The sequence below is a fragment of the Hemitrygon akajei genome, chromosome 5, assembly GCF_048418815.1.
Source record: "Hemitrygon akajei chromosome 5, sHemAka1.3, whole genome shotgun sequence".
NCBI classification, from domain to species: Eukaryota; Metazoa; Chordata; class Chondrichthyes; order Myliobatiformes; family Dasyatidae; genus Hemitrygon; species Hemitrygon akajei.
Genome location: NC_133128.1, coordinates 47,205,613 through 47,219,367, shown reverse-complemented (window position 1 = coordinate 47,219,367; position 13,755 = coordinate 47,205,613). Strand labels below are relative to the sequence as shown.

Genomic DNA, 13,755 nt, shown 5'->3' with positions numbered 1-13,755 from the left:
AAAGCTAACCTTGTGCCTTTATTCAAGAAAGACTGAAAGGACCAACTAGGGAACTACAAGCTGGTGAGCCTAATGGTAGTGAGAACATTACAGGTGGGGACTCTGAGGGTGAGCATCTACCAGCTTTTGGAAAGGCGGAGACTGATTGGGGAAAACCAGTGTGGCTTTGTATATGGACAATCATATTTCACAAATGTGAAGGAATGTTTGAAGAGATGACGAAGATGATTGATGAGGTAGGGCAGAGCATATTGTGTACCTGGATTTTAGTAAGACATTTTGATAAGGACCCTCATGATAGGGTGATCTAAGAGAATAAAGAGTGCGTGGGATCCACAGTGACTCAGTTGATTGGATTCAAAACTGGCTAGAAGACAGAATGTAGTGATGGAAAGTTGTTATTCTGATTGGAGGTCTGTAATCAGTGATGCTCCACAGATATAAGTAGTGGGACCCCCATTTATGTTATATGTAAGTGACATGGACAAAAGATGTAGGTGGGCTGATTAGTAATTTTTCCAATGAGACAAAATTTGTGGATAGTGAAGGTTGTTAAAGGATGTAGCAGAATATAGATCTTTAGCAGATATAGGTGGAGAAGTGGCAAGTGGCTTAATCCAACCAAATTCAAGTTCATTGTCTTTCAACCATACACGTGTTTACAGCTAAACGAAATATCATTCCTCCTGGGCCAAGTTGCAAAACATAGTACATGTAGTCATTCACAGCACATATAGTTACAATCCAGCATATACTGTCACAAGATAATATTAACACATGTCCTGATTGGCATGGCCTAAAGATTGACAGGTTGAGGTGAAGTGCAAGGTGCATATTTCAGTAAGACAGTGTAAAGTTACCAGCATTACTATAACAAAACAAGCAGTACTATAAATATATGAATCATCATCATCATGAGCTGTGTCTCATGATGTGGGTGGTCATGGTCGCTGACCATGATTGTTCTTGACAAATGTTTCTATAGAAGTGGATTGCCATTGCCTTTTCCTGGACAGTGTCTTTGCGGGACGGGTGACCCTAGCCGTGATCAATATTCTTCAGAGACTGCATGCCTGGTGTCAGTGGTCAAATAAACAGCTGCACATACAATTACCCACCACCTACTCACATGGCTTTATGTGACCCTGATTTGGGGATAAGCAGGTGCTACACTTTGCCCAAAGGTGACCTGCAGGCTAGCAGAGGGAAGGAGCGCCTTGCATCTCCTTTGGTAGAGGCGTATGTCCACCCCACCACCCAATAAATACAAGAAGTAGCAGCAATAAAAGATGAAAAGTGACAAATGCAGGGTGAGAGTGTGTCTGCAAGTTGTGGAGTGGGGGGGGGAGAAAGGGTGTTAGCGCATTCAAACAGGGTGTACATGTGTGTAGGGTGGCTGCAGGGTGTTAGTCTAACAGTCTGGAGGAAGAAGCTGTTGGTCTGACGGTTCTGGTTCAAATGCTGTGGTACCTTCTGCATGATGGCAGGAGATCAAAAAGACTGTGGGAAGGATGAGAGGGGTCTTTGACAATGCTGGAGGCATTGTGTAAGCGGTGAATACAGGTGAAATGTTGCAATTTGGGATGTCAAATGTAAGGGGAACTTTAAACAGTAAATGGCAGGACCTTAGCAGCACTGATGTACAGAGGGATTTTGGGATCCAAGTCCATTGCTCCATAAAAAATAGCAACACAGGTATGCAGAGTGGTAAAAAGCGCTTGGTTGAGGCATTGAACACAAGAGTCAGGAAATCACATTGCAGCGTATAAAACATCGTTTAGGCCACATTTGGAGCGTTGTGTTTAGGTCTGGTCTACCCATTACATGAAGGCTACGGAGGCTTCATAGAGACTGCCAAGTATGCTCACCAGGATGCTACCTGGATTGAGAGCATTAGCTGTAAGGAGAGGTTTTCTCAGGAGTTTCAGCTCTGAGGGGACATCTGATAATGAATTATGAATGTGAATGAGATTGTGAATTACATATATAGGGAAGATGGCGCATCTTTCTCAGGGTAGAGATGTCAGATACTGGGGTGAATAGCTTTAAAGTGAGAAGGGGAAAGTTGTTACTAAGAAATTGGTAAGTGTGGTGCTGGAAGCAGATGTGATAAGTTGCATCTTTAAGAGGCATTTGGGTAAATAGATGGGCATGGGGGGTTATGGATCCTGTGCAGGCGATGGGTTTGTTTCACTTGGTATCATGCTTGGGACAGACTGTATAGACTGAAGAGCCTGTTTCCATGCTGTACTGTTCAATACTCTTGTGATGTTACTGCACTGGCGGGTTTGAGTGACAAAGTGAAAGTGCATAGGTTGGGACATTTTTTCCCTAGTGTACAGGAGGTAACCCTACAGCGGTTTATAAAATCATGAAGTGCATAGATAAAGTGAATACTTAGTCTTTTTCCCCAGGGTAGTTGAGTCTAAAACTAGAGTGCTTGGATTTAAGGTAGGAGAGGAAAGATTTAAAGAGGACATGATGAGCAATCTTTCTCACAAAGGGTGGTGTGTATATGGAATGAGCTGCCACAGGACGTGGTAGAGGCAGGTACAGTTGTAACATCTGAAAGACAATGAGACTGGTACATGGACATAAGGTTTTGAGGGACATGTGCCAAATGGAAGGAAATGGGACTAGCTCAAGAAGTTTGGCATGGGTATTTTGGGCTGAAGGGCCTGTTCCTGTACTGTATAACTTAATACATGAGCTGGTGACTAACCTAGATTCATTTTTTAAAATATATTTTTACATATAAATGTGAATTAATGACCTATTTTCCCCATCTAGCAAAGCCACGTCCATCCCAAGGAGAACAGAAAGAAATTACTGATTTAAATTTTGTGACTCAATCAATGCCGCCAGCAACAGCTGCAAGAGAATTTAGCAGACCATACCCACAAACAAAAACCCGACCAACCCAGGAATTTGGACAAAGAATGGGTGAAAAACAGAGAGCACGTAAAGCAGAAAGAACAGATGGAGGCAGGAGGGTCCTGAGAGAAGATAGGAGCCCAAGGGCAGGGATAGCACCAAGAGAAAAGGCATATCAGGGAGAGACAGCACAGAGAGGAGGAAGAGCACCTATAAACGAAACTCTTGAACGAAGAGGAAGGAGAGGGCCACTGCCTATACCACCTGAATGAGCCATCAATTTTGGCTAAAAATAGTTGCTTCAAAAATATTTTTTTCTATTGAACATTTACACAAGTAAAATTATTGTCTCTTAAAATTCAACACATGGTCTTTGGGTTTACTTCTACAATGATTGAAAATTTATGTAGATTACAAATGTGAAAGATCTAAATTTTCAATAGTAATTTTATATCTGGCTTTCAAACTTTAAGACATTTTTTACTCAGTTTACAGAAATATAAATGATAAGGGGTTTGTTCTTGCTGAGATTTTGTTGTAATAATTGTTATAATTTGGAAATTTGTTATTAAGTTCATTTTGTATACATTTATACTTTTATACATTTTTATATTTTATATAGATTCTGGTTAATTGTGCTATTGGTCAATGGGGACAGCCACTTATATTGGCCAACACTTAAATTATAAAATCAAATCGAGAAATAGCCAGGATTCCCTTTGTTTATTTGGATCATTATGTCAATTAATTGGGACGGAAGACTGCTGCTGAAGTTTTTAACTATTGCCAGCCACATTGCACTTGTGTGACCATTAAACACTACACCATGCTTAGAGTGAACAGTTTTTAAATAGCATCAGTTGCTTGTGTTTATGTCAAAAGGCAGTGGTTTTTGTCACCGATAGTTGGTGAGAGATAAGCAGCAAGACAATTCAGAACTGTTCTGCTCACTGAGGTTTCAAACATTCAGGCTTGGAGATGCCAGAAACAGCCAGGAGTGAAAATGAAATGATTTTACAACTTCAACAAATTAGGAACTATGAAAAATTAGAAGATATCGACAATCATCTTGAATGTTATAATGAAAGTGAAGATTTGTAGGATGCAAATTTTGAAAACATTGTATGAAGGCAGTCCATTATCTCCACGAGGTGTCCGTACTGATTTTGTTCATTTACAGTGAATAAGAAGAACATGGCAGCGTACACAATGGATGAATTCCTCCATCAATAACTATTATAAGCTACAGTTTTCTAGTACTGTAGTAGTATTGTTAGTGTTCTGAATTGTTCTGTATTTTATTTAAATACATAATTTATTACTCAGTTAAATGGCAGTTTGTCTTTTTGATACATTTTTAACTATTTCCATGAAACTTCAGCTAATTAGCCAGCCACTTAATTGGGTCAAAACATACTGGTCCCATTGAGTCCCAATTAACCAGAATCCACTGTATTTTTTATTAGTAACTAAAAACAGATTAAAATATTTTCAATAAACTCAGAAAATGCTTGAGGTGTTTTGACAAAACGTCATTCAATCTGTGTCTGGATTTTCCAATGAGAAGATTACATTGTGCAATACCATAAATTCAAGTAAACCTCTGCTTAACCTGGAAGAAATGCTGGTCGCTGGATGGTAAGAAGAGGTAAAAAGCTGGTTTTCCTATTTTCTGCTGTTGATAAAGAAGGTGAAGAGTGAACCATGGAGTAACTATGGGGACAGTGCATTTGGTATGCTGAGAGTGGAGGAGAGGATGAATCACTGGCTAAGTATTTGGAAATTATGGAGGGTGATCTGTTGAATGTGGAGGCTGCTGAGTTGGAAGGAGAAGGAGGACACTATCCTTGCTCAGTAAGGGAGGTTAGGAGATTAAACAAAAAGTGTAAGTAATTGATCAGGGGAGTTGAGAGTCCTGAGAGAAAAACCAGTCAAGGAGAAAGGTATCCCAGAACCACTGTTGTGTTATAATCAGAACAGGGAGGACAGTGATGGAGAAACTGGAAGAGTGAAATGGAAGACTTTCATAAACAGGGAAGAAATTTAGTTGAGATGGATGCGGGTTTCTGCAGCTTGTTGTGGATATTGGTTATTAACCCTACAACCTAAGACATGAATAATTATATCACGACGGAAAAGGGAAGTGTCAGGAGTGAACCAGAGATGAGAGTAGAAGTTGTAATCCTAAATCTTCTTTTCCTTCATTAATACTCCCCCCCCACCACCCATTGCCACCTCCACTCCCCACCCTGATACCCCTCAATGTCCTGATGCCTCCAACCACAATGAAGACCTGATCCTTTGCACTACACAATGCACACCCCACGTCCACCATCTCACTGCTCCAGTTATCCTGGATCAATGCAACTTCTTGCACTTGCCAAGTAGTTGTATACTTAGGAGAGGAAAGTCTTGTGCAGATATAGACCTGCAAGACCTTCCCCATAGTGCATAGTGCCTTCAGGTTTTTGCCAACAGAATTTAGCAACAGGGGTGGGTGGTGGGGTGGGGGTGTTGCTTCATGCAATGTGACAACAGGCACCACTTTCTCCATATTAAGAAAGATACGTTAAAATTCTAGATCTTCAGCTTTTAATATTGTTGTATTATGAGCCATACTAATTCAGCTCTTGAACATTAATAGTGATTTTTAATTCTACTGGTGCTAAATAGCACAAAAATATTCTGACAAATAATTACCACTGTTGGAGCCATGCATCTGTTCTCCATCTGCATTGTATTCAGTGTTGCGTGTTTATTTCTGGTAATTAGTCACATGAGTGGGGGCATAATTAAAGCAAAGTGATTAAGTTACATATTTGTCGTTTGTTTGAGACAGTTTGGAGCTGAGGGCTGATGGATGCCATTTTTTTTTGTTGAATGCTTAGTTACAGCTTAGTTTATGCTTAGTTATACTTATTTAAACTCAACTATGGTTAAATTTTATTGCTTTAAGATTATATGTTTGTTAATTGCTAATAAAGGATCAAATACATATCTTCGACTTTGGAACAATCATCATTAGAGTGATTGGAGGGCACGTCATACAAGTATAACAAATCCATGGGGGTTGTCAGAGCAGCAATTGTTTTGGTTAGAATTGACTGCTATAATCACTTTAATGAAGGAAAGAAGTTATCATCTATTTCCTTTCATTTTGAGGGACCTTGCTGTTAACAAACTAGTGATCATATTTCTATACAATGATAAAGCATCAAAAGGATTTATAAAGCACTTTTGAGACACCCTGTAATTTGTAATTTCCTGGGATATCCCTACTCCCTTTCTTGAATAAGAGAACAACATTCGCAACCCTCCAATCCTCCAGAACCTCCCCATCCTCATTAATGATGCAAAGATCATTGCCAGAGGCTCAGCAACCTTCTCCCTCGTTTCCCACAGTAGCCTGGGGTACATCCTGTCTGGTCCCGGTGACTTATCCAACTTGATGCTTTCCAAAAGCTCCAGCACATCCTCTTTCTTAATATCTACATGCTCAAGCTTTTCAGTCCACTGCAAGTCATCCCTACAATCGCCAAGATCCTTTTTCATGGTGAACATTGAAGCAAAGTATTCATTAAATACCTCTGCCATCTCCTTCGGTTCCATACACACTTTTCCACTGTCACACTCGATTGGTCCTATTCTTTCATGTCTTATCCTCTTGATCTTCACGTACTTGTGGAATGCCTTGGGGTTTTCTTTAATCCTGTCTGCCAAGGCCTTCTCATGGCCCCTTCTGGCTCTCCTAATTTCATTCTTGAGCTCATTCCTGCTAGCCTTATAATCTTCTAGATCTCTATCATTACCTAGTTCTTTGAACCTTTCATAAGCTCTTCTTTTCTTATTGAATAGATTTACAACAGCCTTTGTACACCACGGTTCCTGTACCCTACCATCCTTTCCCTGACTCTTTGTAACGTATCTACACAGAACCTCACGCAAATATCCCCTGAACATTACACACTTCTTCTGTACGTTTCCCTGAAAACATCTGTTTCCAGTTTATGTTTCCAAGTTCCTGCCTGATAGCCTCATATTTCCCCTTACTCCTATTAAACGTTTCCCTAGTTTGTCTGTTCCTATCCCTCTCTAATGCTATGGTAAAGGAGATAAAATTGTGATCACTATCTCCAAAATGCTCTCCCACTGAGAGACCTGACACCTGACCAGGTTCATTTCCCAATACCAGATCAAGTGCAGCCTCTCCTCTTGTCGGCTTATCTAAATATTGTGTCAAGAAACCTTCCTGAACCTACCTAACGAACTCCACCCCATCTAAACCCCTCACACTAGGGAGATGCCAGTCAATATTTGGGAAATTAAAATCTCCCACCACAACAACCCTGTTATTATTACTCCTTTCCAGAATCTCTCTCCCTATCTGCTCCTCAATGTCCCTGTTACTACTGAATGGTCTATAAAAATACCCAGTAGAGTTATTGACCCCTTCCTATTCCTAACCTCCACCCACAGGGACTCCGTAGACAATCTCTCCATGACTTCCTCCTTTTCTGCAGCCGTGACACTATCCCTGATCAACAGTGCCACGCCCCCACCTCTTCTGCCTCCCTCCCTGTCCTTTCTGAACCGGCACTTGAAGTAGCCATTCCTGTTTCTGCACCACCCAAGTCTCTGTAATGGCCACAGCATCATAGCTCCGAGAGCTGATCCACGCTCTAAGCTCATCAGCTTTATTCATAATACTCCTCGCATTAAAATAGACACATCTCAAACCATCAGTCTGACTGTGTCCCTTCTCTATCACCTGCCTATCCTCCCTTTCACACTGTCTCCAAGCTTTCTCTATTTGTGAGCCAACCTCCCTCTCCTCCATCACTTCAGTTCTGTTCCCACCCCCAGCATTTCTAGTTTAAACTCTCCCCAATAGCCTTAGCAAATCTCCCCACCAGGATATTGGCCCCCCTCAGATTCAAATGCAACCCATCCTTTTTGTACAGGTCACACTTACCCCAAAAGAGGTCCCAATGATCCAGAAATCTAAATCCCTGCCCCCTGCTCCAATCCCTCAGTCTCGCATTTATCCTCCACCTCAATCTATTCCTTTACTCACTGTCACATGGCACAGGCAGTAATCCTGAGATTACTACCTTCGAGGCCCTGCTTCTCAACTTCCTTCCTAACTCCCTGTAGTCTGCTTTCAGGAGCTCCTCCCTTTTCCTACCTATGTCATTGGTACCAATATGTAGCACGACCTCTAGTTGTTCTCCTTCCCACTTCAGGGTATTGGGGACACGATTAGAAACATCCCGGACCCTGGCACCTGGGAGGCAAACTACCATCTGTGTTTCTTTCCTGCATCCACAGAATCACCTGTCTGACCCCCTAACTATAGAGTCCCCGATCACTACTGCCATCCTCTTCCTTTCCCTACCCTTCTGAGCCACAGGGCCAGACTCTGTGCCAGAGGCGTAACCACCATTGCTTGCCCCAGGTAGGCCATCTCCCCCAACAGTACTCAAACAGGAGTACTTATTGTTAAGGGGGACAGCCACAGGGGTACTCTGTAGCATCTGCTTCTTGCCTTTCCCTCTCCTGACTGTTACCCACTTATGTCTCCCAAGGCCCCGGTGTGACTACCTGCCTATAGCTCCTCTCTATCACCTCCTCACTTTCCCTGACCAGACAAAGGCCATCGAGTTGCATCTCCACTTCCCTAACTTGGTCCCTAAGGAGCTGCAGCTCGACACACCTGTTGTAGATGCAGCCGTCCGGGAGGCTGGGTGTCTCCGGGACCTCCCACATCTGACGCTGAGCACAGAAAACTGGCCTCACACACATTCTTTCTGTCTGTATTCTAAACAGTTAACTTACCTCGCCTCGACCTGTTATCACCGAAGCCCCATTGAGCCAAAGCCTTCCTACTCTTACACCCGCTCTGTAAAGCCGTCTCCTTTTGAACTCTCCCTGCTGTTCTCACTGGCCGACCTCCACGTGCTTGTGCAGACATGCCCTGTTCAAACTGCTGCAGAAATAATATGTGTGAGTCCAAATGCTATTTAAACATTTCTGTTCCCTGCTTCTATCATTTCACGTGGCAGGAAGTTTCAGACACCCTGAACTGTCTATGTAAAAATTCTTATCTTTTGCACCTCCTTTCAATTTTTCTCCTCTCACTTTAAATAGCAGATGCCATCTCATTGGCTGTTCATTCAACCCTGGAACATCTGGACAGCAAAGATACATACATCAGGATGCTCTTTATCGATTACAGCTCAGCATTCAGTACCATCGTCCCCTCAAAATTAATCAGTAAGCCTCAAGACCTTGGCCTCAGTATCTCCTTGTGCAATATCCCCGATTTCCTCACTTACAGACCATAGTCAGTTCGGATTGGTAGCAACATCTCCTCCACGATTTCCATCAGCACAGGTGCATCACAAGGCTGTGTGCTGTTCTACAAGCTTTACAGTTTTGACTGTGTGGTTAAGCAGAGCTCCAAAGCCATATTCGTTTGCTGTCATAGGCCAAATCAAAGGTGGTGATGAATCTGCATATAGGAGTGAGATTGAAAGTCTGGCTGAGTGGTGCCACAGTAACAACCTCTCACTCAATGTCAGCCAGACCAAGGAGCTGATTATTGACTACAGGAGAAGGAAGCCATAGTCCTGATTGGAGGATCAGAAGTGGAGAGGGTCATCAAATTTAAATTCCTCGGATATTTTGGAGCACCTTTCCAATTGCAAGAGTAAGTGCCAGGAGGGAGATCAATGGGGAGGGATGAATGGACAAGGAAGTTGCATAGGAAGCAATCCCTGTGGAAAGCAGGAAGTGGGGGAGGGGGAGGGGAAGATGTGCTTGGTAGCGGGATCTCACTGGAGGTGGCGGAAGTTATGGAGAGTTATGTGCTGGAAGTAGATGCTGGTGGAGTGGTAAATGAGAACAAGAAGAACCCTGCTCCTGGGGGAGTGGCGGGTGGATGGGGTGAGGGCAGATTAGCACAAAATGGAAGAGATGCGGTTGAGGGCAGCTTTGATGGCGGAGGAAGGGAAGCCCCTTTCTTTGAAAAAGTAGGATATATCCTTCATTCTGGAATGAAAAGCCTCATCCTGAGAGCAGATGCAGCGGAGTTGGAGAAATTGAGAGAAGGTGATGGCGTTTTTAGAAGTAATAGGGTAGGAAGAGGTGTAGTCTGGGTAGTAGTGAGAGTCAGTAGATTTAGAATAGACATTAGTAGATAAGCTGTGTCTAGAGGTAGAGACAGAGAGATCGAGAAAGAGGAGGGATGCGTCAGAAATGGACCAGGTAAATTTGGGGGCAGGGTGGAAGTTGGAGGCAAGTTGGTGAAGTCAACGAGCTCTGCATGGGTGCAGGAATCAGCAGCAATGCAACTGTTGATGTAGCATTGGAAAAGTTGGGGAGTGATACCAGTGTAGACTTGGAGCATAAACTGTTCCACATAGCTGATAAACAGGCAAGTATAGCTGGGACAAGTGCTACACCTGCCCCTAACACCTCCTCCCTCACTTACCATTCAGGACCCTAAACAGTCCTTCCAGGTGAGGTGACATTCCACTTGTGAGTCTGTTGGGGTCATCTACTCTGTGCTCCTGGTATGGCCTCTTGTATATCGGTGAGACCCGATGGCATCTGGGAGACTGCTTCGACGAGCACCTACGCTCTGTCCGCCAGAAAAATCGGGATCTCCCAGCAGTCACCAACTCCTATTTTACTTCCCATTCACATTCCGACATGTCAGTCCATGGCCTCCTCTACTGTCACGATGAGGCCACACTCAGGTTGGAGGAGCAACACCTTGTATTCTGTATGGGTAGCCTCCAACCTGGTGGCATGAACATCGATTTCTTGAACTTCCGGTAATGCCCCCCACCCCCTTCCCCATTCTCCATACCCATTTCCCTCTCACCATATCTCCTTACCAGTCTATCACCTCCCTCCCTCTGGTGCTCTTCCTCCTTTTCTTTCTTCCATGGCCTTCTGTCCTCTCCTATCAGATTGCCCCTTTTCCAGCCCTGCATCTCTTTCACCAATCAACTTTGCAGCTCTTTACTTTGCTCCTCCCCCCTCTGCCCCTCCTGGTTTCACCTATCACCTTGTTGTTCATCCTCTCCTCCCCCCACTTTCTTACTCTGACATCTTTTTTCTCCAGTCCTGATGAGGGTCTCTGCTGGAAATGTCAACTATACTCTTCTCCATGGATGCTGCCTGGCCTGCTGAGTTCCTCCAGCATTTTGTGTATGTTGCTTGGATTTCCAGTATCTGCAGATTCTCTCTTGTTTGTGATTTAACCTCACTCAACTTCACTTGCCCCATCATTGAAATGTTCTCACAACCAAACGACTCACTTTCATGGACTCTTCAACTCATGTTCTCGATAATTATTGTTTATTTATTTATTCTTGTTATTTCTTACTTTTTATAGTTTGTTGTTCTCAGCACTCTGGTTGAATGCCCAAGTTGGGCAGTTTTACATTGATTCTGTAATGGTTATTATTCTATAGATATATTGAAAATTACTCTTAGGGTTGTAGTGAGCCAATGAAGGAGTGGAGTATTGAGGCTTTGGCTCGAGAGGCTTCGGTGAGAAGAGGCAGAGGATGAGCTTGCTCCCAGTGGGGTAAGGCCGGGTAAGTTTCTTTAATTAATTTATTTAACTTAGGAGTCAGTAATGGAGGCAGTAGATAGGACAGTCCAGTGCTCCGATTGTAGGATGTGGGAAGTCAGGGACGGCACAATTGTCTCTGATGACTACACCTGCAAAAGGTGCATCCAGCTGCAGCTTCTGACAAACTGAGTTAGGGAACTGGAGCTGGAGCTGGATGAACATCGGATCATTCAGGAGGCAGAGGCAGTAATAGATCGGAGTTTCAGGGAGACAGTCATCCCTAAAAGTCAGGAGATAGGTAACTGAGTGACTGTCAGGAGAGGGAAGGGGAATAGACAGAAAGAGCAGAGCACCCCGTAGCCGTTCCCATCAACAATAAGTATACCGTTTTGCATACCGTTGGTGGGAACAACCTACCAGGGACAAGTTGTAGTGGTCGTGTCTCTGGCACCGAGACTAGACCCTCAGCTCAGAAGGGAAGGAGAGAAAAGAGGAGAGCAGTAGTGAAAGGGGATTCGATAGTTAGGAGGACAGATAAGAGGTCCTGTGGGAGAGATCGAGAATCCTGGATGGTCTGTTGCCTCCCTGGTGCCAGGGTCCGCGATATCTCAGATCGAGTTCTCAGGAGAGAGGGTGAGCAGCCAGATGTCGTGGTCCACATGGAGACCAATGACGTAGATAGGAGTAGAGATGAGGTCCTGAAGAAGGAATATAGGGAGTTAGGACAGAAGTTAAAAAGCAGGACCTCAAGGGTGGTAATCTCAGGATTGCTGCCTGTGCCACGAGACAGAGAGGGTAGGAACAGGAAGTCATGACAGATGAATGCGTGGCTGAAGAGTTGGTGCAGGGGGCAGGGGTTCAGATTTCTGGATCATTGGGATCTCTCCTGGGGAAGGTCTGATCTGTACAAAAAGAACGGGCTGCACCTGAACTGGAAAGGGACCAATATCCTGGCGGGCAGGTTTGATAGAGCTGTTGGGGAGGGTTTAAACTAGTTTGGCAGGGGGGTTGGGAATCAGAATGTGAGTGCAGAGATTAGGGTAGAAGGACAAAGGCATGATGCTATGTGTTCTGAGTTGGTGAGGAAGGACAGGCAGGGGACAAAACATAAATGTAGTCAGTTAGAGGGGTTGAAATGTGTCTATTTCAACGCTAGGAGTATTAGGAATAAAGGGGATGAACTTAGAGCATGGATCAGTACGTGGAACTACGATGTTGTGGCCGTTACTGAAACTTGGCTGGAGGAAGGTCAGGATTGGCTGATGCAGGTACCGGGGTTTAGATGTTTTAAAAGGAATAAGATGGGAGGTAGAAAAAGGCTGGGAAGTAGCATTACTGGTCAAGGATAGTATCACAACTATAGAAAGGGAGGATGCTACAGAGGGTGTGTCTACTGAGTCAGTGTGGGTGGAAGTCAGAAATAGGAAAGGATCAAATCACTGTGCTGGGAGTAGTCTATAGTGTTCAAGAAGGATTCCTGACACAGTAAGTGGTCCGGCCAACGAGAGGAGAGGCCACACTGGATCTAGTTCTGGGTAATGAACCTGGTCAGGTGGCAGAGCTCTTGGTGGGGGGAGCATTTTGGTGAGAGTGACCACAACTCCCTTAGCTTCAGCATAGCTATGGAAAAGGATAAAAACAGACAAAATGGGAAGGTGCTTAACTGGGGAAAGGCTAACTATGAAGGGATGAGGCAGGAACTAGTGAGAGTAAATTGGAAACAGATGTTCAAGGGTGAAAGCACAGAAGTAATGTGGAGGAAATTTAGGGACCACTTATGCTGGGTTCAGGATAGGTTTGTCCCACTGAGGCAAGGAAAATATGGTAGGATGAGGCAACTCGTCAAGAGGAAGAAAGAACCATATGTTAGGATAGTCAACATGGCTTTGTGAAGGGAAGGTCATGCCTCACAAGCCTAATTGAGTTTCTTGAAAAGGTAAAAAAAGAAATTGATGAGGATAGGGTGGTAAATGTGGTCTACATGGACCTTAGCAAGACATTTGACAAGGTCCCTCATGAGAGACTCATCCAGAAAGTCATGAGGCATGGGATCAGTGGAACTTTGGCTGTTTGGATAAAAAATTGGCTTACAGGAAGAAAGCAGAGGGTAGTAGTGGAAGGAAAGTATCCTGCCTGGAGGTCGGTGACTGGTGGAGTGCCGCAGGGATCTGTCCTGGGACCACTGCTCTTTCTGATTTTTATAAATGACCTGGATGAAGAGGTGGAAGGATGGGTGAGTAAGTTTGCGGATGACATGAAGATTGGAGGAGTTGTGGATGGAGCTGTAGGTTGTC

General features: G+C 43.9%; 1 protein-coding gene across 1 annotated transcript in view; it reads left to right on the top strand.

Annotated features, from left to right (window-relative positions):
• Positions 1 to 5,804, top strand: part of LOC140727738 (T-cell surface antigen CD2-like) — a 28,824-nt gene extending 23,020 nt beyond the window's left edge. The window contains exon 5 of the mRNA XM_073045442.1: positions 2,791 to 5,804. Coding sequence (XP_072901543.1) covers positions 2,791 to 3,146 — 356 coding nt within the window. The 3' untranslated portion in view covers positions 3,147 to 5,804. The remainder of the gene's footprint in view (positions 1 to 2,790) is intronic.
• Positions 5,805 to 13,755: the final 7,951 nt, after the last annotated feature.